Genomic DNA, 23047 nt, shown 5'->3' on the forward strand with positions numbered 1-23047 from the left:
GTTTGGACTCTGAATTCGGATCTGACAGGTGGCGGCTATCGACGGGCTGGACAGGCCTCTCCGCATGGCGATCGTGGGGAAAGGCGGCTTGGCGCGTGAGGCCGTTCGGGGGCCGGGGCATTCGAAGACGAGAGGTCCGACCGAGTTCGCAGGTCTACCTACATGTCAGAGTAGTGGATATGGCTCGTAAAGCGCGGCAGAGGATCAGCTATGTGCTCCCTCTCACGAACTCGGCAGGAGGCCACCGTCTCGGCGTCAACGGACTCGCGGTAGACAGCGACAACTCGATCCTGTAGGTACTACCGAGACACGCAATGCAGGGCGCGACACTGACGCTGCACAGCTACTCTGGAGGACGCGACGGAGTCATCTGCGCATGGGACCTCAACTTCGAGGTCAAGCACAAGTCGGACCAGATCACGGCCGTCGACGCGAAGCCCCCGCCGTCACCCGCCTCGACGCTGCACAACCAGGTGCAAGCGCATACCCACTGGATCAATGACCTCGTCCTCGCCCAGTCCAACCAGGCCCTGGTGTCGGCCTCGTCAGACATCAGTGTCAAGCTATGGCGGCCCGCCGCGACCGACTCGATGCCACCCCAGACCATCGGTCTGCACAGCGACTACGTCAAGGTGCTGGCTTCTCCCTCGCCAGATGCCTCGTGGGTCGCCAGTGCAGGCCTGGACCGTCACATCCGTCTCTGGGACCTGAACGGTGCAGGAGAGACTCTCCGCGTCGATGTCAGCGAGGATGAGAGCTTGGCCGGCTTGAGCAAAGAGAAGGCCAGCGTCTACGCTCTGAAGGCTACACACTCCATCCTTGCCAGTGGTGGGCCTGACAGCAACGTGCGCATCTGGGACCCGCGCTCGGGCAAGCGCATCACCAAGTTTGTTGGTCACACGGACATCGTGCGCGACATTTTGATCAGTCAAGATGGCTGCACCGTCATGTCTGCGTGTTCCGACCAGACGGTCAAGGTGTGGAGCGTTACTGCCGGTCGCTGTATGAACACCCTGACTATGCACGATGCCAGTGTCTGGTCTCTGTGGTCCGATCACCCCGATCTCTCCGTCTTCTACTCGTCCGACAAGAGCGGCATGGTTGCAAAGACCGACACGAGAGGGTGCGGCGAGGAGCTGGAGGAAGGCTTGAGTGTCGCCATCTGCCAGGAAGGTACCGCTGTGCACAAGCTTGCTGTTGCTGGCGACTACATCTGGACGGCCACCCCTCGCCCCACCATCAACAGATGGGCTGATGTCAACACTGACGGTGCCGAGATTGACCTGCCTGACATTTACAAACAGAAGCGCTTCGGCCTGGCCACTTCCCGCTCGAGAATCCCCAGTCCACCCGTCAACTCGTCCTCTGACAGACTCGCTTCCCCGCCGCAACCCATCTCTCCCACCTCCCCTCCGCCTTCCGCAAAACGCTCCATCCCCCTCAAGCACGTCCTCAGACTCAGCAACGCTGCATACTTCCCCAGACCGGTAGCAAGAGAGACCACTCCAGACGGTGAGGTGACTGAAGCCGAACACACACAGCCCCTGAGACACACTCCCGACTTTGCCATTGAAGGTCAGAACGGTTTGGTCAAGCACATCATGCTCAATGACCGGAAGCGTGTCCTGACCCAAGATACCGCTGGTGAGGTTCTGCTGTGGGATCTCCTCAAGTGTGTGCCCATCAAGTCCTTCGGCAGGAAGCATCTCGAGGACGTGCAGCCAGAGGTTACCACGGTCGAGACAGTGCCTAACTGGTGCTCTGTCGACACCCGCACTGGAACCCTGGCCATCACGCTGGAGGAGCACACGGCTTTCGACGCTGAAATGTACGCTGACGAGCTCGACATTGATCAGAACATCGACTTCAAGGAGGACCAGCGAATCAACCTTGGCAAGTGGGTTCTGCGCTATCTCTTTGCGAACCTGATCAGTGAGGAAAGCTCCAGAGACTCGCAGTACAGAAGACACCTGTTGGAACAGGCGCAGAAGCAGAAGTTGGAACGCGAGAACGCCCCGACAAGCATCCAGATGCCCCCCGGCATGGCCGACGGCTGGAAGCTTGACCCCTCGGCTCCCCTGTCAACAAACACACTCAGGCCGACAAACACAAACACTATTGGTTTCGCAACTCCTGGTCTATCCATTGCTGACACTGCCTCATCATATCTCGGCTCTCCAAACTTGACGAGAGATGGCTTGACCAATGAGGACGACGAGCGCACACAAGACCGATCCTCGATTAGTGGCGACTACTTCTCGAACACTTCAACAACCGTCAACTCTACAAATGCAAACAGCCAGACCAAGCTTGTACCCCAAACTCCTGGCGAAGCTGCTACTACACCAGCTGCAGAGGACACCTCGACGGCCGAGACCACTGACACCCCATCAAAGTTCGGTAAACGTCTGCGCATGAACATGTCCTTTAACATGAAGAAGCTGGGCAAGGCTCCGACCAACGACAAAGATAAGCCTGCGATTGTTGAGGAGACCAAGGAAGAGGCAGAGGCCGACGCCCAGAGCTCGTCTGACAACAGCAATTCACGCGTCGTTGACGAGAACTTCCTCGGTTGCATCCAGAAGATTCGTTTCGCCTACGAAGATCATATCCAGGCACAGGTTCAACGAGCAGCTGCTGTAGATGCTGCGGGGGGAGCGTTGGGCCAGTCAAAAGAGCTTGAACTGCCCACTTCGGTCGTGCCATCGTTGCCTTCCGAGACGCCAGTACTGAAGCCACCGCCAAACACAACCATTCTCATCCAGGAAGAGCGACCAGAAGCCGGTGGCGTGGCTGACCTGTTCGAGGGCAAGGTCGGCAGCACAGGCGAGATGGCCGATCTGATTGAGAAGGTTGCGCCCATGTGGCTCGGTGATGCTCTCTTACGAAACCAGATTCCGCTCAAGGATCTTGTCAAAATCAGCTTCGTACTTGAGCCATGGCAGAATGTATTGCCAAGTATTGCTGCAGATGGGTATGTACCTTTTGCGATAACACTCCCGAACCCAGCTAACAAACGCGACAGTAACAATCGTCTCAACGCCAATCGTATGCTACGTGCTCGCAAGATCCTGGGCTATGTCGCCGAACGAATTGAACCCGCACAAGACCCGGCCACAGCCATGCCACCAGAAGATTATCTCGAGCTATACTGCAACGGTCAACTTATTCCACCAAAGATGACACTGGCGACAATTCGAACACACATCTGGCGAGGTGGTGGTGATGTTCTGCTGCATTACAAAGCCAACGGCAAGAGAAAGATTCTGCACTCTGCCGAGAACTTCGACACCACCGCTGAGGATGCTGATGCTCAAACCGAATCGACAGATTCTGCGGTGCCACAGGTGTAGATTTTGTGCACGATCTTTGGTTTCGCGTTCTCTGATATCTTTTCATCTTCTCATCTCCTTCCCTCACGACAATACCCCTTCTTCCTTTCGAGATGGTCTTCGCAGACCGATTTATCTGTATGTAGTGTACAAAACTTTAACAAAATCAATCTCTCGAAGACTCTTTTCAAAGCTTGCAGTTATCGCGTCATAATCTATCGCACGTTTCTGACCAGGAGGTGTTAGAATGTGGTGGAATTTGTGACACTTGCTTTTAAAGGGCAGATCGTGTAAAAGCTCAAGTCAAGTCCGGAACGCAATTATTTGGAACTACCATCACCAGACTCAAGATATGTATGTCATTTAGACACAGGTGTATTCCGGTGATGATGATCCTGAAGTTTGAAGATGCTGTTGTCGTTGATGCTCATGACATGTGATTACGAGCATCACGCGAGGTCTTGGCATTCTGGCGCGTCTGCCCGGCCACCGCGATGTTATGAAAGCGAATGCTACGCGTGAACTCTTCTTTCTTTTCACAAACTATTTCTCGATGTCTGTTCGCGTCAAATTCATCGTCCTCGGTCTTGAAAAAACTGGTCATATCACTGCTGACACTTTGGATCCAGGCTTTCAGGAAACTCTTCCTCCAATTCTCTGCTGCTTTCTCTCTCTGCTACATACCACGCGTCTCACTCTCTCCACAGTCACGAGGGGGGTCTAGCCACTGTCATGGTCGTTATCTCTCGCGAGCTGTTTGCTGCCGTCTAGATCTCGACACAGTCATAATCCTGAGCCTCATAGCATGGTCTCATTTGGGTTTCCCTGACTGCTCTTGTTGATTTCAAGCGCTTCGAATGGGCATCTCCCTCGGAACTTAACCCTAAGCCATACATCGGTTTCTCTCCAAGTCTCGCGGTCCTTTGCAGGAAGTTGCCGATTTCTCGACTAGTTCATCGGCGCCTCTTTTTCTTCTCACGAGGAATTTGTGGGCAATGCGAATGAAATGAGATATCGACGTCCGGTGCTTTTTGGAATTCTTCGGAATGAAAAAGGCGTTTAATTGGTATTATCATGCGTCTGGCTGGTAAGACCTTCTTAGAGGGCGCGCGTCGATTTTACCATCTGGACAACATGCTCTGGTCATCTATGGACAGCTTCTTCTGGTCTGCCGTTCTGGATTGCGCTCGGAGGAGATGAGGAAACCTTGTCGGACACCTTGTATGAGGATCGTCTTTGGGATCTTACATGTGTTTTGCTGCTTGTACAGAGGGCGTTCGGGGAGCTTGTTCAGCAAAGATGAATCTCCGCCTGGATGTAGACGGCCTTGTAAAGCATCATGAGCACCTCGGTGCCTGCAACCCTGGTGGTCGGGAGATCAGTCCGGACATTGCAGAAAGAGCTTGGTCATGCTTTTCCAAACAGACCGTGTCAATCTCTGAGCCTCACAATATGCTTGTACGCCACCTGTCAGAATCGCGAAAGCGTAGCAAGGACGTCAAGCTACAAACAGAGGCACAGAGTGGCACAGTCTATTATGGCATGCCAAAGTCTCCGGCTTCTGTGATGTTTCGTCCCCTCTCGGTCGCCTTGGAAGCGGTTGATGTACTTTCAATGTCCGCTCTTCTTCCATACCAGGGTGGAATTCATCACGCATTCATGATCGATGCTCTTCGTCGTCTATCAACCTGTCAGGCAACATATACAGATCCCGTACAAGCCCTACCGTGCTCGCACGACCGTCTCTCATCCGCCGCAGTTCTCAACCACAGCCAGAAAGCCTCTGCCAATAGCGTTCAGCTATCAGCAGAGTTGACATCCAAGTCATTGTTCTGACCAGCCGCGTCAATCATCAGTCTCTGCTTCGACCGCGGAGTCAACGATGAGCGCCGACATACTCGCCTACAGTATCTTCATCAGTGTCTGTCTGGCATCATACCTTTCTCAGTACACTGCGAAAGAAGGAAGTGGGTTTTACGGATGTACTTTGTCCACTTCGCGTTTTCCCACGTATCAATGCTCTTCGACGCTGGCTTTTGCTGGCCGGAGAACAAACCAAAGACTTGTCTCTGAGAAGAACGCTACAACACACCGAGAGGAAGCAGCAGAGTTTGATACCGAGAGTCCCTGGAAGTCTGGTGAAGCGGTGAGGTATATGAGCCAGCTAATGTCAGACTGAACCAAGGATTTTGAATGAGGTCGTTCAGAACTTGGGATAGCGATGGTTCTTCTGAAGTTTGATGCGCTCACGCTTCATCTTGTTTGGAAAATCTCTGGTTGATGAGAAGACACTATGAAGGGCCGAGACGTTCGACTAGTCGTGCCTATCTGACGCACTCATCCACGGTTTTTGACATGCTGATCGATGGGAAAGTGCATCTGCTGAGGTTGTACGTGCGGGACCTCTCTCGAGTGAGTGTCAAAGCTCCGGCTTGTCTGCTGTACGCCTCGGCTCTGCACTATCCCTCGTGACGCACATTCAAAGGCCGCCGTATGCAGAGGAGAAAGCATGGCGATGATGTAGATCGTCAAAATTCGGGACTTCAATGTGTTCTTCTCGGGACTTGCAGATTGTGAAAATCGAATTGTGGTGTGTTTCTGCGGAAAGTGGAGGAGGGGCTGTCTGGAGCGCATTGGTGCGCTGGTGCCATTCTTTCTTCGGAAGGAGTGGCCAATTACTTTTTTATAAGTGGTCCCGAGCCCTGACTGCAAGATTATCAAGGACTGACTACGGAAAAATAGGTCTTACCCCACCTTCTCCGCAACATCCCCACGGCCCAGCCACTCCCCCACATCAGTGCACTGCAGATCGTCAAGCCGGCACGCTGTTTACGGTCAAGACCAAGCGAGTTCAATTGCCAGATCATGTTTCGGCTGATGCTTCCGTTGCCGATGGGTTGTATAAACCATTCTTGAAAGACCTCATTGTATACAGCACATACGAAATAGAAATGTTTCTCAACAGGCGCTCTCTCTTTGTTTGGTGCCTCGCGACCTTGCTGGAAGCAGAGGCTGCCACCTTGAAATCTCGACCAAATCCGATCGCACTTTCAGAGTCTGCTCCAAGTAATGCTGGTATTCCTTTGGACTCATTTGTGTCCTTTTCTTTTGAGTTGTCGTCATGGCCTGACTTTGCTGGTAAGTTAATTGACTGCTTCTTCAGATTTATGAGATAGTGCTGATCATTGAACCGTTCAGGAAACCTCTCGCATCCAAACGAGTTCTCGTACAATCTCTTGAACAATCTCGATAGACTCCAAGGCTCTTTCCCCATTGCTCGAGTTGGAGGTAATACTCAGTGAGATTTCGCCATGCCTATGATGTGCACGCACTCGTACTAATACCAAAAACAGAGACATTGCAATCTTTGATGAGAACCAAAAGACTGGTCTTGTGGGTGTAGTTCGACCAAACATCTCAGCCGATTACCCAACCATCATCACCATTGGCCCTTCCTTCTTCGAATCCTACAAGACCATGCCAAAGGGGACGAAATACGTCCATGGCTTCAACCTGGGTGCCAATTCTTCTGCAGCCAGAGCCGCGACTTATGCTTCTGCTCCTTATGCTTGCAGAGCAATTGGTGATGACCTTGCGTACTGGGAATATGGCAATGAGCCCGATCTCTTCCACGCTTCTGGCTACCGTCCTCTAAACTACACGGAAGCTCAGTATGTCGAGGAGTGGCTGAATGGCACGACGCAGATTGAGCGAGCTGTCAAAGAAGCCTGCCCTCAGCTTGCAGGCACCAAATTTATGGCTCCTAGTTTCGCTGGTGTTGGACCTGCCAATGCATACTTCACCCTTGACCCTCTCAAAGCCTTTGAAGCAGACCTCAACGCAGACAAAGATATCGGATTGATTTCTGCCCACAACTACATGGGTGTCTCCACGGACCCTGGTATCACTCTCCAAGGCACTCTGATGAATCACACAAATGTCATTGCAAAAGCTGCTGGTCACCTCAATCTTTCGAGTAACATTGCAGCTCTTGGAGGTGACTTGGCTCCTGACGCACCATACATCCTCGGCGAACACAACTCCCTTGCTAGACAGGGACGTCCTGGTTTAAGTAACAGTTTTGGCGCTGCGCTGTGGGGTGTAGATTGGAACGTCTATCTCGCATCTCAAAACATTTCTCGCTCTCACATGCATCAGGGAACTAATTATCGGTAAGTTCCTGCCTCTTCTCCTCTTCTCTCCTGTAAATCAACAAGAATCTAACAAAAAGTAATAGTTACCAATCCTGGCAACCCATCCAAACAAACATCACCACAATCGGTACAAAACCCCCTTATTATGGCAACTTAGCCGTAGCAGCCATGATGAATAAACCCCACCCCGCCGCCTCTCTCAAGATAACCCATCTCAATGCTTCCTCGGCAAATACCTCATTCTACACTGCTCACATCGATAACTCTCTGTCACGTATCCTCATCGTCTCACTTCAAACCTACAACACCACGGCGAACAATTACACAACACTCTTTGCTCGCCCGGTCGAGAGCTATGAATTTTCTCTTCCGAGTGGATGTAAAGGTGGTGTGGTGCAGAGGTTGTTGGCTAATGGTAGTGATGCTCTGAGTGGGATCACTTGGGATGGAAATAGTTATAATTATGAATTGAATATGGGAAAGGCTGTGAGGTTGCATAATGTTACTAGGGGAGAGGGGGTGAAAGTCGATGGGCAGGGGATTGTCAAGGTGGAGGTTCCATGGAGTAGTGCTGCTATTGTGTCAGTGGACTGCTATTGAGGAAAGAAGGAATAGTACGTTGTGCTTCCACATAAGAAAAATTTTGCATGTCGAATCAACCATCTCACTCACAGAAGCATGTAGATCTTTCGTATCTATTCGACGTGATCTTCTCATCATACATGCATGTATCTCTTACAACTTCGCCCCACCACCTCCACCCTCAACCCTTTCATAAACCTCCCTCTCAAAAAGATCAATCATTTCCCCAACCTTCCCATCCCCAGGCGGATAAACCTGCGTACCAAAAAGTCCACATACACCCTTTTCCCTATCAACCCACCAAAACAAATTCGGCATCCCACTCCAAGCCATTGTACCTTTTCCCCTCTTCTCGCCATTTTCCCTCAACACCACACCCCCAATCCCCCAATCATATTCTACACTTTCCGGGAAACTTCCCACGAATACAGCAGAGATTTCTGGCTGTGCGAAAATGGTATTTATAGCCTTTCGAGAAGGTGTTGACAGGTGTGGTGAGAAAAAAATTGCGGTGCTAGAGGGAGAAAGTAATTTCCCATCGTCCAAGAGAAGGGATTCTAGGATTTTGAAGTAATTCGTCAAGTCGGCATAACCTCCATGACCGCCGAAACATTCCAGATCTCCAAAGTCTATGTTTTTGCTTCTGGGTAGGTTTACCAACTTTCCATCTGGGATCCTAAGGGCGATGGAAGCTGCTTGGACTTTCATCTCTTCAGTGACGTACGGGGTGAATTGAATACGTGAGATGCCCAGAGGAGTAAAAATGTTTTCATCCATGTATTGTTGTAATGTTTTTCCTGTGAGGAGTTCGATGATTTTACCCGTCCAATCTGTGCCGGTTCCATAGCTCCAATGAGTACCCGGTTCAAACAACAGTGGATAGACACATTTATTTTCCATCGTGGCTCTGTTTTCCGGTTGTCCGATTTGAGTTCTGTATTTTTCTAGCATTGGAACCATTTTATCGTAGCTGGTTCCCGCGGAATGAGTGAGTAGATGCACGAATTTGATTGCGTTTTTGCGTTTGCTCAAGATGGGTTTATCGTTTGCGTCAAAGCCATGTAGGATTGGTTGGGCGGCGAGCGATGGGATCAAATCTCCTACATCGGTGTCCAGGGAAATAAGACCACGCTCTACACATTGCATTGCTGCTATAGAGGTGAGGAGTTTTGTCATCGAGGCTAGGAAGAGGATGCTGTCAAGTTGAAGAGGCTGAGCATCCTTGTCCATGGAGAGAGAGCCAAATACTTTTGCATAGTCGAGTTTTCCTTTCGCATTCTACGTCAGTCTCTGATCATTTGAGATGTGGTAAGGAAGGGTGCTTACCGGATACATCTCTTGCCATGAGGATGGCGCCTGGGAAGACGCCATCTTTAACCGCTTGCTCGAATTTCTCCTCAAAGGAAGACATTGCTATATTCAAAAGTTCACTGGATTTGGACGGATTCTATTCAGTATTTGAAAGTAGAGAGAAGAATGTCGTAAACGATGGAGTTGGTGTTTACGTGGTTGATATACTCGGCTGTTTTATCCTGATGCCTGAGCCGAGGCTTGTGCGCGGGGGTGCAGGTAAGCTGCAGTTCGCTCCCTCAATCACAGACCAGCCTGTCATTCTTCCTTGCTTGGCCGCTTGGAAAACGTTGACATCGTGCTGTCTCTAGTGAGATGATAGCTTATGCATGCAAGCACATATGTAGAGCTGCCCAACAACATACTGGATACTGGCGGTCTGCTATGGCTTGTAGACTTCATCCTTCGCGTAAATGCAAGCTGATGTATTTATTGGTTTGTATAAATTACATCCTGAACGCCAAAGTTCCCATGTCGTGTTGACTTCAACTCATCATACATCATTAGGATAATCATCCTTGACTTGCGCCCCAACCTTGATCCTCCATCCGTTGATCGCATGCTTCTTCCTCCCAACCTTGATGAGGTCCTTGATGTGTCTCTCCAAAGTCTCCTTGACCTCCATAGGATCATCTCTATTCTCCGTCGCCCACACCAGAGTAAATGTAACCATCAATCCTTCCTTATCACCTCTCTTTCCAAGGTTATCCACGTACTCAGACGAGATGCGGATCTCTGGCTTCTTGAGAATTGTGCGAGTGTGGAGGTCGTAAAGGTCATCTTGGACTACTCCAGCCGGGAAAGCGCGGGACAGGATAAGACCAATGACACCGATGTATTGTGTCCACCATGCTTCCTCGTTTGAAACCAGGCGGATGAGTTGGTTGCGGTAGTCAATCTCGCGAGGGGCTAATTCGCCTTCATAGCGTGCTTCTAGCATAAGAGCCAGCAGCGCCCTATCTGCATGCGAAGATCCATGTGTCGAGCACAGGATGCCTGTTCCTGTACTGTAAAGCGCCGATGTCGAACTCACCTCTTTATTCATGTTTGCGTGGAAGTAAAACATGTTGGCGAATGCTCTAATCATGTGAACATCAATCGACTCTGGTACCCTTGGATGTCCGTGTGCAGCAGCAGGAAGAGATTGGGTGACCAGTGCTGCCAGTTTCGGAGAGATGGGCTTGGCCATGTCGCGAGTCGCTACTTCCAGGGGGTCTTGGGCGCGAATCTCCGAGGGAAGACGGTTGTAGAGGACACCTTCGCGGACACCGCCTTGACAGAAGTGGGCTTCGCGGATGCCGTGTGGAATCGCTGTAGCCAGGATACTGACGAGGAAGGAGACGGCAGGGACTTGACCGCGACGACGATCAGAGACGCGGAAGATTTCCTTGGCCTCTCTGGCAATCTCCTTCATCTTTTCGGTGTCTTCGAACTCATCCTTTTGTGCCGTGAAGCCGTTGATGATGGAGAAGGGATAGCCGCCTCCTGCTACTTGCTCATGGTGAAGCAAGAGATATCCCCAACCGCGGAAACCACCGCCAGTGAGGTAGAGCCTGAATCCGCCATTCTTCTTCGCGTCCTCGACAAGTTCATCCGGAACCTGTATCTTGCTGTACGCCTCCTGGAACTGCGTCTTGACCTGCGCGCGGAACTCTTCTCTCGCCTCATGAGCCTGATGCTTACTCTTGCCCTTCTTCAAATCCTCCAATCGTCTAGTCAAAGCAGCAGCTCCATACGGGAAACTAACAGCACTGACAGGAGAAATCTGCGTCTCTCCTCCCTTGGCAATCATCCAGGTAATCTGAGTGCTACCGCCACCCATATCCATAACCAGACCTCTCACGGAAGAAAACGAACTCGCAACTCCGTAAGCACCAATCCTACCCTCATCCTCTTTGCTCAACAACCTCATCTTCAACCCCGTCTCCTCTCTAATCTTATCACAGAACTCTGCAGAGTTAATAGCAGCTCTAGTAGCCTCGGTCGCCACAATCTCAATCTGCTCCGGCGGAACCCTGAAATCCGCACAGAATATTTGAAACCTGAGAAGCATAGAAATCACATCATCCTGCACTTCCTTTGAGATGGGAATTTTGGTGCCATTCTCATCGTATTGAGCTTCGTAGAGGGAGATTTTGTTGCGGTAAGCGTAGACTGTAGGCAAGACGCGGGTAGTTGGTGCAGATTGGTCGGTTATGGAGAGTCGGATGCCGTTACTGCCCATATCGACGAGACCCCAAAGATCTTTGTTCCATTCTGGCTCTGTGACGGGTTGATTATGCGTCGTCACATTTCTGTGAGGAAGCTGCTGTCCTCCTCCCATGGTGAAAGAAGCACCTTGATGTCCGAGTGAAGTGAAAGTCCTAGGCTGCAAAGCTCGTCCCGCAGTGGTGAATCGCGAAGGCCGTAGTATGCTGAAGATTCCCAGTACTGTCGCGAAGATACCCAGCTCGATTCAAGTATAGTTTGTAGACAAAAATTAGACAATGAGATGTTCAAGGAGGATGAGGAACCTAGACGCAAGACACCGCCCAGCAAAAACAAGGTCGAGACGAACAGCTCATCTCTTGGTTGAGCTCTCCCCGCAACGGTTTCAATGCGAGTCAGTGGCGGTTGCGCTAATTTCAGAAGGGAAGAACCATCGTCATAAGCCAGTGCATCTGGCACGAGGTCCAGTATCGCGAGCTTCAGTGCAAGAAGATCAAATCGGTATGTTAGTAGGACATCGAGTGGTGATGATTCGTCCGTTGACTGTATGCAGAAAGGCACGGAGCTGCATTCCATTACTTTGAACTGACATTAAGAAAACCGTCATCAAGGCCTTAGCCAGGACATCACCTTCACAGCCAACTAGATTCACGTAGAGCAACACATATCGAACAAGAACACAAAACTGATCGTCAATTACTGATTTCATAGGCCGTTACAACGTTGTGGTGATGATGATAAGTTCTATATCCGTAATTCTCTTTGACTTGCGTGTTTCCGTCCAAAAAAAACAAATCTCCAATTGTGCACCAGATGAGCTTCTTGACACACTTTGCTCAAGCGTCGTGTCTAATATACTGCCGTACCTGAGCGTAATGTCATTCCTCTTTCTTTAGACGTCCTGCATGGTATCTTTGTCTACGTCTCGAGCGCGCCGTAAAAGCAGACAGGGATTTATTGAAAACCCATACGACTAGGGTGATGTGAAGCAAAGGATGCGATGAACGCGTCGCGCTGGATATGCCACGCTGGCGTCCGCGGCGATAAAGAATGTCAAACGTGGCTCCTGCTCGTCTGCCGAGAGACTGCTCCTGAATGCGCTCAAACGAAATCGGCCGTGTATGAGAATCCTCTGAACTCTTCTTGCATGCCTTGAGTCAACACTGACTGTACAGGTGTAAGAACTGGTGTAACGCTCGTGAACTCGGTGTCGAAGTTGCTGGTATCAGCCTTGCCCTTAATGGTAGGCAAGAAAGGTGGAGGTACGCGCTTGTGGTAGATATCCTCCCAGTTGATGTTCTTGAAGAATGGGTGGCTCATGATCTCCTGAGCATCGGTAGGTCCACTACCCAGACGGAGCTCGGGCTCACGTGTAAGAAGCTTCTGCAGGATTGATACCGAGTCGCGCGGCATGTGGATAGGGTAGAGAGGCTCGTCTGCCAGAATAGCGTCGTAGATCTCGTCTTCATCCTCACCGCGGAATGGCGATTGTTGGAGAAGCATTTGGTAGATGAGGACACCGAAGGCCCACCAATCGACAGCACGGCCATACTTCTTGTCTAGAAGAATCTGTTCAAATGCATTAGAAATGATCAACAAGCATAAACCAGCGTAGAACTTACCTCGGGCGCCATGAACTCGGGAGTACCGCAGAACGTGCTGGTTGTGCTGCCGTACCACATGTCTTCCTTACAGAGACCATAATCAGCGATTTTGATGTGTCCATCCAACGTTAGGAGGATGTTGTCCAGCTTCAAATCACGGTAGATGACACCGTTCTCGTGGAAGTACTTCAACGCCAAACACACTTCTGCAGCATAGAATCTGTGGAATGTTAGCAGTGTTCGCGTTCAACAAATATTCTTAACTCACTGAGCTCTCTTGGTACCGAACTGGCCACGCTGAATATGCAACATCAAGTCACCACCACTAACGTATTCCATGACGAAGTAGATTCTGGTCTCAGTCTGGAAACAAGCATGAAGGTTGGTCAAGAAAGGATGCCTCTCTTTGTTCGCGATGAGGAAGACACGCTTCTCTGACCTCGTACTCTCGACTTCGTCGTTTTCAATGATGAACTCCTTCTTCAAAACTTTGATGGCATACAGCTGCTTGGACTGCTTGGTCTCGGCAAGCATGACCTTACCGAAGTTACCCTTGCCGAGGACAGCAAGGAAGTTGAAGTGGTCGAGACCAACACGAACATTACCACCTTGAGTCTTTCTTGCAGGAGGACCCATGGATGTTGCAGTCTTGCTTGGTGGTGATGCAGGCGTGTTGATAGTAGGAGTGGTCTGAGCTGGAGCCGAAGGGTATTGCTGACGTGGAGGTTGAGCTTGCTGGGGAGCTTGCTGAAGAGGCTGAACTGGGAAGCCACTGACAGCAGCATAGTCTGCTGGGTTGTAGCCTGCAGGCTGGGGCTGGGAGTTTCGCTGTGAAGAGTATTGATCTCCACTGGTGGTCGCAGTGGAGCTTCTTTGACTTGACGCTTGTTGCTGTTGCTGTTGCTGCTGCTGCTGCTGTTGTTGCTGTTTCTGGTAATCGGTAGAGGAGCGGTTGTAAGGAGGGATTCGTTGCTCTGCGGCAGATGTACGCTTGCCAGACAGGGCGGCGGCAGCGGCTGCGGCGGCAGATTGAGACGAGTATTGGCGGTGAGCGGGAGGTGGGCGAGCTTCTGACTGTTGAGGGGATGGAGGAGCGGCGAAGGATGCACGAGCAGCATCGACTGAGGTGGCCGGAGCGCCGTACTGCGAGGTACGAGGTGGAGCATCGTAGGCATCTGACATGCGGTCTTTGCCGTAGGAGAGTGGTCTATCCTGCGGGTTTGAAGCCTGGTCTTGGTGAGAAGGAGAGGGGGTGAAGGAAGGCTGAGAGGGCTGAGCAGGAGGCCTCAAACTGTTCGAGGTACCAGGGCGCAGCTTGCGCTCCGACATGCTGGTACCCTGGCGGCCCTTGGTGGCTCTGCGGATTTCTCCCAGAATCTCATTCGCTTTCTCGTTGGAGATGCCGCAAAAGTCTGGAACAAAATGGATGCAGTTATTGTGGCAGGTGGAACTACACTCGCTACACTTGCGAGCTTGTTTCCTTCCAAGAGGGAGCATGTAACCACAGTGACAGCACCAGTTGGCGCCTATGTTGGAGAAGGCCTCGAAGCGATGAGGGATGCGGTGGTTGATCTTCTCCTCATCGGGATCTGATTCTGCGTTGGACTTGCTGATGCACTTTGTGACGACGCTCGGGTAGCACTTTTTGTGGCAGGTCAATCTGCAGTCAGAGCACTGCATGCCGGCCGTGTACTTGAGGAAGTCGCCACACAGCGAGCAGCGCATGACATTGTAGAAAGTCTGCTGAACAAACTTGTGGCCGTACTGCTCGACGGCGTCTTCCTTGCGCTGACGAACAGCGCCTTTACGCCCAAGGCCGACATCGAATGGTCTGCGTTCTCGTGTTTGTTTGACTGAAAAGTGTTAGCCTTGTCAAATTGCGAGCGAGGAATGGGAACGAACCAAAGCTCAAGTTGAGCTTGATCTTGCCAACAGGCTCGAGTGAGAACCAATCGTCAATTACAACTGGGTTGGTGAGAGGAGCTGGACCACCACCGAAGCCTCCGGGGGGACCTTGCTGGCCAGCGTGTGCCGAGCCAGCGCCAGAGCTTCCCGGAGGAGGAGAGAACTGCGTGTCGGGACGTGGGCCTGAGTCGCCCATGTGGTCCGCAGAAATCCAGCCAGAGTTCTTAACTTCGGTCTCAATACGCTTGCGACGCATCTCCTCTGCAATGTCCGAGATGCGCACCCACAGCATACCGATGGGCATGGGGTGCTCGCCTGCCTTGTCATAGACGGTCAACTCAATCTCGTTGGCCTTGTCAATGTCAAAGTCGTGTTGCTCGTCGGTCCAGCGATCTGTGCGTGTGGCCTTTGTACGACCCTTGAAGCTGTCCTCGACCTTGAGGATGACAAATGTCTCTGGTCCGCGCGAGAATCTACCAGTCGCGGCATGGTCGACGTCGGCAATGGCCTGGATCCGGATGGAGAGGTATCCGCTGAGGGGTTTGCGCTGACTGGGTATGTTCAAGCTGTCGTCGTCTTGCATGTCGGTGCTGATATCCGCGACGTGCAAGTCTTCGTGGCGCTTCAGAGCCTGCTTGAGAAGGTGGATCTTCTGGCTACTCTCGATGCGACGCCCTTCTGCTTCTGCCCTACTCTTACGGTCTCCCTCGAGCTGGTACAAGCGCACCATCTTCTCGATACCATCCTTGTACTGTTTCTCGACACTGAGCTTGAACTCGAGTTGTGACAGCATGAGCTGAATGCGTGGGCCGAGATGGGGTGTTTCGGCCTTGATGAGGTCCAATCTGCTGTAGTTGGGTCTGTTCTTGAGACCACCCTGGCCGGGCGCTGGCGGGGCGTAGGGAGCGCGAGGAGGCATCAGACCATTGCCACCACCTTGACTGTATCCGCCCGGACCGGGAGTCCCGTAGCTGCCGGGGTCTTGTTGATCGTCTTGGTGCGAGGGCGGCGGCGGGCCGGAGTCGTTGGAGAGGTTCATGTTGGACATGTGGTCGCCCAGCTTGCGGGACTGCAAGTCCTGCAGCGTCTTCTCAAAGTACTTGAGGTTCCTTTGAGCATCGCGGACCTGCGAGTCGATACGTGAGTTGACTTGGCTGTTGTTGGTAGCCTGTCGCATCGAGTTGAAGCCGGCGATCAGCGTCTTTTCACGCTCTATCTTGCGACAGAGATCGCTGACGGCGGCATCCTCGTTGTTGCTCATGGTTGGCGGCGTCTAACAGGCATACACCTTTGTGGTGCAGGAGGCGCACGCGATGGAGGGGAATAGGAGGGCGCGCCGGAATATGACCGAGCAGACGCGTACGAGAGAAAGACTCTCTGGACTGCGGCGACGGGGACAGAAGTCGCGGTCGATGGGCGAGTGGTAGGTAGAAATGTGGATGTTGTTGTTATGAGAAATGAGGAGAAGATGGTGTGGCTTGAATGAGGGCTTTGGCCTTTGGATGTGGAAGGTGGAGCGGAGACAGCAGGCAGAGACGACCGACTTCTGAAAGTGGGTGCTTCGGCAAAGCCAGAGACAAAGACAACGATAGAATGTCGGTCAGCGACGATGAAGAATTCAACAAGCCGATCGATTGCACATGGACAAGACGATTGAGAAGGAAAATGTCACTGGCAGAGAGGGCGCAGGGAACACGACGCGAATCAGAGTTGAAGGATTCTGGCAGTTATTTGAGCGAGCTTGTTATTGCTGCCGGCGGCTTGCGCCCACCAGAAGACGCGCACCAGCAGAAGCTCGAATCACCCTCGAACCTCGTTTGTTGGGACGACTTTTGCCCATTTGATTCAAACATGCCATTCCGGCCTCCCAGCACTTGCCATCGTCATTCCCTGCTGATCCGCATTTCCGATCAACTATGTCTTCCTTTTCGTCTTGCTCGACTCCTCGGCACGTTGCGAGATGGAACTGATGTCAAGAATATACTTTGCGACCATCGCATCCGGGCGGGACAGCTCAGCCACAGCTCTTTTTGTGGCTGCGAATTGCACTGCGCCTCCAGTTTGAACACGGTAAACGTCCACTCGTAGCAACCACCCGGCATCTAAGGCAGTGGATCGAAGAACTGCATGACAAGGCAAATGCAACTCGGCCGCTCGAGTAGCAAACATGGAGGAAGATTCACTACTACCCGCCCAATCAACACAATGATGCCCGAGATGTGCAATGGTGGGGTCAATGACATTCAAGCTTGAAGAAAGTCGGCAATTCCTTCTGTCGCAGAACTTGCTGCTTCTGTTTGACGAGACGTGCATCTGCCTGTTTCTTCAACACCCATCTTCACATGTCTTGCAGCACCAACTTTCTTTGTCGTGCCTCGTCGTCCTTTGTCGCCGACATCTCAACTGTCGGCTCCGCTTGAACTTTTGGTTCCCAATCCTCCACGATGCAAAACGTGAATGATCCAACCACAAAATTTCTCTAGCGCCCACGACACATGCTAAGGCTACCTCAACGAAGGAGAATGATCGGAAGAGTACATGTATGTGAAGTATCTATGTCTATGAGCATTTTCTTTATCGAGTCAGACAGTATATGTACATTTGCGAACACCTGTCGAGCTCTTAATCAGCACCAGGCATATTTTTCGTTGTCCATCCACTCAATCGTCTCGATCGAGCCTTCACCATACCATCTCAAACTCGCAATGCTGTCTTTTTCCCGGTGAGTGACTTCTGCTGCAGAATTCAACTGTTTTGCTGCCGCCAGGGTTGCAGATGATGGGTTCCATATGTCGACCGATCCCACATGCCATCTGCTAGCTTCCGCTTGAGCTGCAGCCAGAAGTGAAGCGATGGCTGCAGTTACATATGTACCCTTCGCTTTCTCCACGCCCTCATCGGATGCTGCAGATGAGTCGGTGTATTCAGCATCTTCCACCACAAGTCGAAGAATATTCAACGAGTTGTCTTTGGTCCTTTGAGGGTCGCTGCTATACCACGTTCTCATCCATACACACCAGACTCGCTTGCCTTGCTCGGTACCGACGATTGCACCCTTGATATCAGGAGCCCTGCCGTACAACTCGTTTGCGACGAACTCTTCACGAGCATGCTGCCAGGAGAGAGTCTCAACATCGGGCACGATCGAGGCAATAGTCTTGCCCGAGGTCGCTGCATTCATGAGCTTCTTACGCACGAGTGTCAAGTCGACATCGCAGAGGTCAGTAAGATCGCTGGAGTAAAGGCTCTTGGCTTCGGGTAGGGGAGTGTCTTGCGAATTTGCTGTTGGAGGAAGAGAGATGTGGGCAGACGGAAACGGCTTCCATTTATGTGCAGCGTAGAATTGCTGTAGTCGGTCAGTGATGACTTGGGCATGCAATTTCACACTCCATTGACCTACCTTGCCAATGTCTGAATACAATACGCTAAACAAACACTCGTGTCCGTCTGTCTGCCACTTGGACAGCGTCTCTCCAAGATCTTTTATCATCCTCCCAGCATAACCTTTCCCGCGGTACTCCGGAGGGCAAAATACACTGGCAACACCATGACAGATGACCTCATTGATCTGGCCATTCTGGGCAACTAGAGCTTTCTTGCGAATGGTTTCGCAGCTGGAGAGGACAGAACGAGGACTACCGTCCTTTGTTACCAAGGCCCAAGGAGTTAGTCCGCCATCACGGACCAATTTTTGTTTCCCTAGGTGCTCTTCCCTGCGAAGGTATGCCTCCAGAGACAGGGGACCTTTCCACTCGATACTGTTCAGTTCGGTTTGATGTACAGCTTCCTCATGGGTCAGTTGGGTGAGCTCGATGTTCGAGCTCTTGCGGTCAGGTAGTTGTGCAGACATGGCCAAGCTATCTGCTACGTCAGTTGAGTTTTGCTTTGTCGAATGATGGCAATTGAGATTGTTTTTTGTGGTAAAAGACAGCTTGTCCGATGATGGTGACGGGTATTTGGCTCGGGACCCAGCAGTTTTGCAAGCGTCATTGTCTCGCCTCGCATGTCGCGCTGTGGCCTCGACCTCGACCGCTCCTTCATCGTCCTTCTCTGCAGTCTAGCGACATGAGAACCGGAGTGTTGGGCGAGCCAGGCAAGTATAAATCGAAGGTTGGCCGCCTGCTAGTTCATGTATGCCCTCTCGGATGCGCATCGCAGGCTGCCTCTTGTGTTACACGTAAACGCCGTCGCCGGCCGTCGGAATGACAAGGCACCGCCAAAGGTCCCTTCTTGCCCGCCTTGTTGTTCAAAGTCCATCGATCTTCCCTCATATGTGCGCGGAATAAAAGAGAATTGAAAGACGAAGTGGTTGCCTTGTGAGATCGCATGACTGACCAATTTTCCGCAACACCGCTGTCTCGATGAACAACCTATCGCTGTCAAAACTCTCCGTCCTCTCTGTGCCTCTCAAAGCCCCATCACAACACTGCCGCTTCCAGATTTGCATATACCTACAACCATACCTACACTCACACTTGTGCAAAACAAGGCTTTGTTCGTGAAACTTGACGATCTCTCAAATTGGCCGTCGAATCCGTCCGACCTCAGCCGCGCCGCTCAATTCAGCCACGCCCTCTGTCAAGCGCGCAGCCGCACTCCATACCAATTACAGTGCATTGACCGGCGTGCGTAAGTCATGGCGGCTGTCAAGAGACCTTATGATGTGATCTCGATCAATTCAGACTCCAGTGAAGACGACCTGGACAGATTTGCTCGACCACCGAAGTTGGCTCGCCATAACAACATGTACTCAGGACCAGACTACTATCAGGACGACTACTTTGGACAGGATAACATGGAAGGCTTGATGCGCACTGGATTGATTGTCAAGGACGAGCACGCTGGTATTCCACAGGCTGAAGCCGGTGCAACGGCAGCCACACCCGAGACGATTGAGAGCGGCGACGAGGACATTGATGCACCTCTCCAATTCGGCTATGAAGACATCCAGGACTTGTATCATGTCGACATAGACGACTTCCCAAACGAAGCCATCGTGATCACCGACACACCTCCTACTCCCGAACGCGGCCTACTCGATCGTGTCCTGGACATTGTGCCGGACGTCGCCCAAGACCATGTCACTCAGCTCCTCGAAACTCACCAAGACGACATTGAACAAGTCATAGAGGTCCTCTTTGCCGCGCCCTACCCGAAGGAACGCGACAAGCGCGCAGCAGAAGAAGCCGCCAAACAGACTGCGCTGCGTGAGCAGAAGGCGGCCGAAGAAGCCGAGCAGAATTCATTGCTTAACCCTCAGTGCACTTTCTCAGGCAAAATGAAGGACACCATGTGAGCGCTTTGACCCTATGCTCACAATAATTTCCGCTAACAACTTCCAGCATCGAAGTGCTCAAGGATGAGTTCAATACTATTCCCGTCAAGTACATCAGGAAAATCCAGAAGACCAAGACACATCTCTACGCCACCTACCTTGCTCTCAACGAGGCAAAACATGCTGACGTTCGTCCATTTGGCAAGACTCCTCGGAGACCCTTGAAGGACGTTGACTTTGACCTTCTTGCAACCACAAAGGACCACAAAGCCAACGTCCCAATCCTGAAGGCGCAATTCGAATCCGCCAAGAAAGCCGCCGCCGAATGGGACCTTCAACTTCGCAAGAACCTTGCTCAAAAGAAGAAAGCAGAAGAGGAAGCCGCCGCAAAAACTCTGGACGAGGTGGCAAATCTGGAACAAGCCAAAGCCAGCGGTGCTGTCGTCGAATGGTAAGTCATCCATCTTCTCTCATGTCTAGACATTTTTTACACTGCTGACTGGTCACAGTGCTGCTTGTTTTGATGAGTTTCCTTCCAACAGAGTTGTCAAATGCGCTTCGACAGATGCCCATTCTGTGTGCCTCGAATGCATGAAGATCTACCTGGAATCAGAGGTGGGACAGTCCAGCTTCAAGCTCGCCTGTCCCGGTGGTTGCGACGACACTTTCCACGAGCCTCAACTCCGCCTTGTTCCGGATGCCGACGCACTGGTCGACGAGCTCATGCATCTGCGTCAGGAAGACGACCTTCGCACTGCTGGTATTGACGACGTCGAAGCTTGCCCATTCTGCGACTTCAAGACCGTCTGTCTACCTATCGAGATCGATTTCGAGTTCCATTGTCAATCATTCGACTGCGGTATCACCTCGTGCCGCAAGTGCAAGGAAGAGACCCACATCCCCGACTCATGCGAAGAAAATCAGCGCAAGCGCTCCAAGGATGCCGCTCTCACTCATCGTCACAAAATCGAGGAAGCAAGAAGCAAGGCCCTCATTCGCAATTGCAACAAATGCAAAAGGTCTTTCATCAAAAGTGAGGGCTGCAACAAGATGACTTGTCCAACGTGCGGCAATTTGCAGTGTTATCTCTGTGGCAAGGATGTGACTGCTAACTACGCCCACTTTCAACCCCCCAACCCATGCCCCACCTTTGATGTCAACATGACCGTTGAAGGTAGACACGAACAAGAGGTCAATGCAGCTGCTGAAGCTGCTCAGGCCGAGGTTCTCCGTGACCACCCTGAGCTTGACAAAAATTATCTTGACATCAATTTCTCCGACAACGTCAAGGAAGTGGAGAGACCACCCACTCTACCACGCCCAATTCCTGACGTCAATCAGCTTATACACCAGGGAGAGATGGCCCAGCATCGTCGCCGCCCCTTTGTCCGTGCACCGTTGTTTGGTGTTCGCCAGCGACCTGGCGCAGGACGTGTTCCTGGGCCACTCTTTGCAGGTCTTCGACGTCCCGGCATGGGCGACCAAGCAGCTGCTCCTGCAGGTCTCGCTGCCAATGTCCGACCCGGTCGTGGTATCGCTCTGGACCCAGTGAATCCCTTCATCGACGATTTTCAACAGCGGGATCCCTTTCTGTATGCGAACGACAGAAATAACATGGCTGCTCACGGATTCGGCTTCGCAATGCCGTTCGACCGTAATCGCCAGGCACATGCAAACAACTTCTTGAACAACGACCCCTTGTTCTATGAGCCAATGTTGTACGGAGCGCCTGCCGCAATGCCAGTTGCACAGAATCAGCCTGTCTGGAATCACAATGATGAGGAGATACTCCAACAACTGAACCAAGCCTTTGCTCCTCCCCTGATGCACAACGAGCCGGTCGTGCGGCTCCCTGTTAACGCAGCACCTCCTGCTCGGGTTCCAGGTGGATTTCTCAACGAACCCAACGCTCCATTCGACTACAACTTCGATCCTGTCGTGCCTCAGCAAGATTTTGGCTATGGCTATGCCTGGTAGATGAAGCTTCTTGGCATGAAGTCACTCGGTCTCGAAGTGAATTTTATCACCCCTCACCCCAAATAAGCCCTTTTGACAGAAAGAAGAAACACACAACCTCACTCTTGGCCCAGAGCCACTAGAACCCCAGCCTTGGAGTTTTTCTTACTTCTTGGTGGGGAGAATTCTTCCGACTCGATAGGAGTCTTTTTTTATTTTTTTTTATTTTTACAGCACATCCGTCTCCTTCTCAGCATGGCGAAAGAAGGCGCACAAAGGATCGATACCGACTTTCAAGGAGTTATTATCTCGTTATCGAAAAGTGGTTGGCGGGGTTCCAGTTGCATTGCAGTTTTGTGCACCTGCATCTCGTAGACCCCTTGTTTCCAGTCAAACTCCACTTTTTCTCTCTTAACTTTTCTATAGAAAAGACAAACTCAGTGTTTTCTTTTCTTTCTTGATTCTGTATTTGCTGTGAGATCTTAATTCTCTATTTGCTCTGAGATAGTGGACCTCGTGAGCTCTGTAACGATTTCAACAGGATCTTTGTTGATGATGAGACGAACGTACATCCAAGCGTTGTCGATGCCTAAATAATTGACCTCGAATTTTGCTACAGCCCAAGTTGTTTCTGTATCTCTCCCGTCGGCCAACCAAACCCTTGACATCTCTCCATGATCT

At 51.5% G+C, this 23047-nt stretch overlaps 9 protein-coding genes across 9 annotated transcripts; 5 read left to right on the forward strand and 4 right to left on the reverse strand.

Annotated features, from left to right (window-relative positions):
• Positions 1–179: 179 nt before the first annotated feature.
• AUEXF2481DRAFT_4933 (uncharacterized protein) lies at positions 180–3353 on the forward strand (the record flags this gene model as incomplete). The annotated part of the gene is made up of 3 exons (XM_013488265.1): positions 180–292; positions 344–2974; positions 3026–3353. The coding sequence occupies 3 exons, from the start codon at positions 180–182 to the stop codon at positions 3351–3353; spliced, it is 3072 nt and encodes a 1023-aa protein (XP_013343719.1).
• A 1227-nt stretch (positions 3354–4580) lies between these two features.
• On the forward strand, positions 4581–5168 carry AUEXF2481DRAFT_29402 (uncharacterized protein; the record flags this gene model as incomplete). Its single annotated transcript, XM_013488329.1, has 1 exon — positions 4581–5168. The coding sequence occupies one exon, from the start codon at positions 4581–4583 to the stop codon at positions 5166–5168; it is 588 nt and encodes a 195-aa protein (XP_013343783.1).
• A 519-nt stretch (positions 5169–5687) lies between these two features.
• Positions 5688–8086, forward strand: AUEXF2481DRAFT_29403 (glycoside hydrolase family 79 protein; the record flags this gene model as incomplete). The annotated part of the gene is made up of 6 exons (XM_013488330.1): positions 5688–5744; positions 5903–5968; positions 6023–6470; positions 6531–6630; positions 6686–7504; positions 7570–8086. 6 exons carry the CDS (start codon positions 5688–5690, stop codon positions 8084–8086), a joined length of 2007 nt encoding a protein of 668 aa, XP_013343784.1.
• AUEXF2481DRAFT_88761 (uncharacterized protein) lies at positions 7829–9556 on the reverse strand. The gene is made up of 2 exons (XM_013488491.1): positions 9395–9556; positions 7829–9336 (listed from the first exon to the last, which is right to left on the reverse strand). The coding sequence occupies exons 1-2, from the start codon at positions 9477–9479 to the stop codon at positions 8222–8224; spliced, it is 1200 nt and encodes a 399-aa protein (XP_013343945.1). The 5' UTR covers positions 9480–9556; the 3' UTR covers positions 7829–8221.
• Positions 9557–9792: 236 nt separating this feature from the next.
• AUEXF2481DRAFT_39868 (uncharacterized protein) lies at positions 9793–11969 on the reverse strand. The gene has a single exon (XM_013488394.1). It carries the CDS (start codon positions 11739–11741, stop codon positions 9912–9914), a length of 1830 nt encoding a protein of 609 aa, XP_013343848.1. The 5' UTR covers positions 11742–11969; the 3' UTR covers positions 9793–9911.
• A 758-nt stretch (positions 11970–12727) lies between these two features.
• Positions 12728–16396, reverse strand: AUEXF2481DRAFT_65554 (uncharacterized protein; the record flags this gene model as incomplete). The annotated part of the gene is made up of 4 exons (XM_013488462.1): positions 12728–13195; positions 13249–13450; positions 13499–15083; positions 15133–16396. 4 exons carry the CDS (start codon positions 16394–16396, stop codon positions 12728–12730), a joined length of 3519 nt encoding a protein of 1172 aa, XP_013343916.1.
• A 52-nt stretch (positions 16397–16448) lies between these two features.
• On the forward strand, positions 16449–17556 carry AUEXF2481DRAFT_215779 (uncharacterized protein). The gene has a single exon (XM_013488522.1). It carries the CDS (start codon positions 16618–16620, stop codon positions 17221–17223), a length of 606 nt encoding a protein of 201 aa, XP_013343976.1. The 5' UTR covers positions 16449–16617; the 3' UTR covers positions 17224–17556.
• Positions 17498–19451, reverse strand: AUEXF2481DRAFT_39870 (uncharacterized protein). Its single transcript, XM_013488395.1, has 2 exons — positions 18536–19451; positions 17498–18481 (listed from the first exon to the last, which is right to left on the reverse strand). The coding sequence occupies exons 1-2, from the start codon at positions 18983–18985 to the stop codon at positions 17762–17764; spliced, it is 1170 nt and encodes a 389-aa protein (XP_013343849.1). The 5' UTR covers positions 18986–19451; the 3' UTR covers positions 17498–17761.
• A 166-nt stretch (positions 19452–19617) lies between these two features.
• Positions 19618–22714, forward strand: AUEXF2481DRAFT_215998 (uncharacterized protein). The gene is made up of 3 exons (XM_013488523.1): positions 19618–20427; positions 20478–20861; positions 20920–22714. The coding sequence occupies exons 1-3, from the start codon at positions 19772–19774 to the stop codon at positions 22385–22387; spliced, it is 2508 nt and encodes an 835-aa protein (XP_013343977.1). The 5' UTR covers positions 19618–19771; the 3' UTR covers positions 22388–22714.
• The last annotated feature ends 333 nt before the right edge of the window (positions 22715–23047 follow it).

The sequence above is a fragment of the Aureobasidium subglaciale genome, assembly GCF_000721755.1.
Source record: "Aureobasidium subglaciale EXF-2481 unplaced genomic scaffold scaffold_10, whole genome shotgun sequence".
Lineage (NCBI taxonomy): Eukaryota > Fungi > Ascomycota > Dothideomycetes > Dothideales > Saccotheciaceae > Aureobasidium > Aureobasidium subglaciale.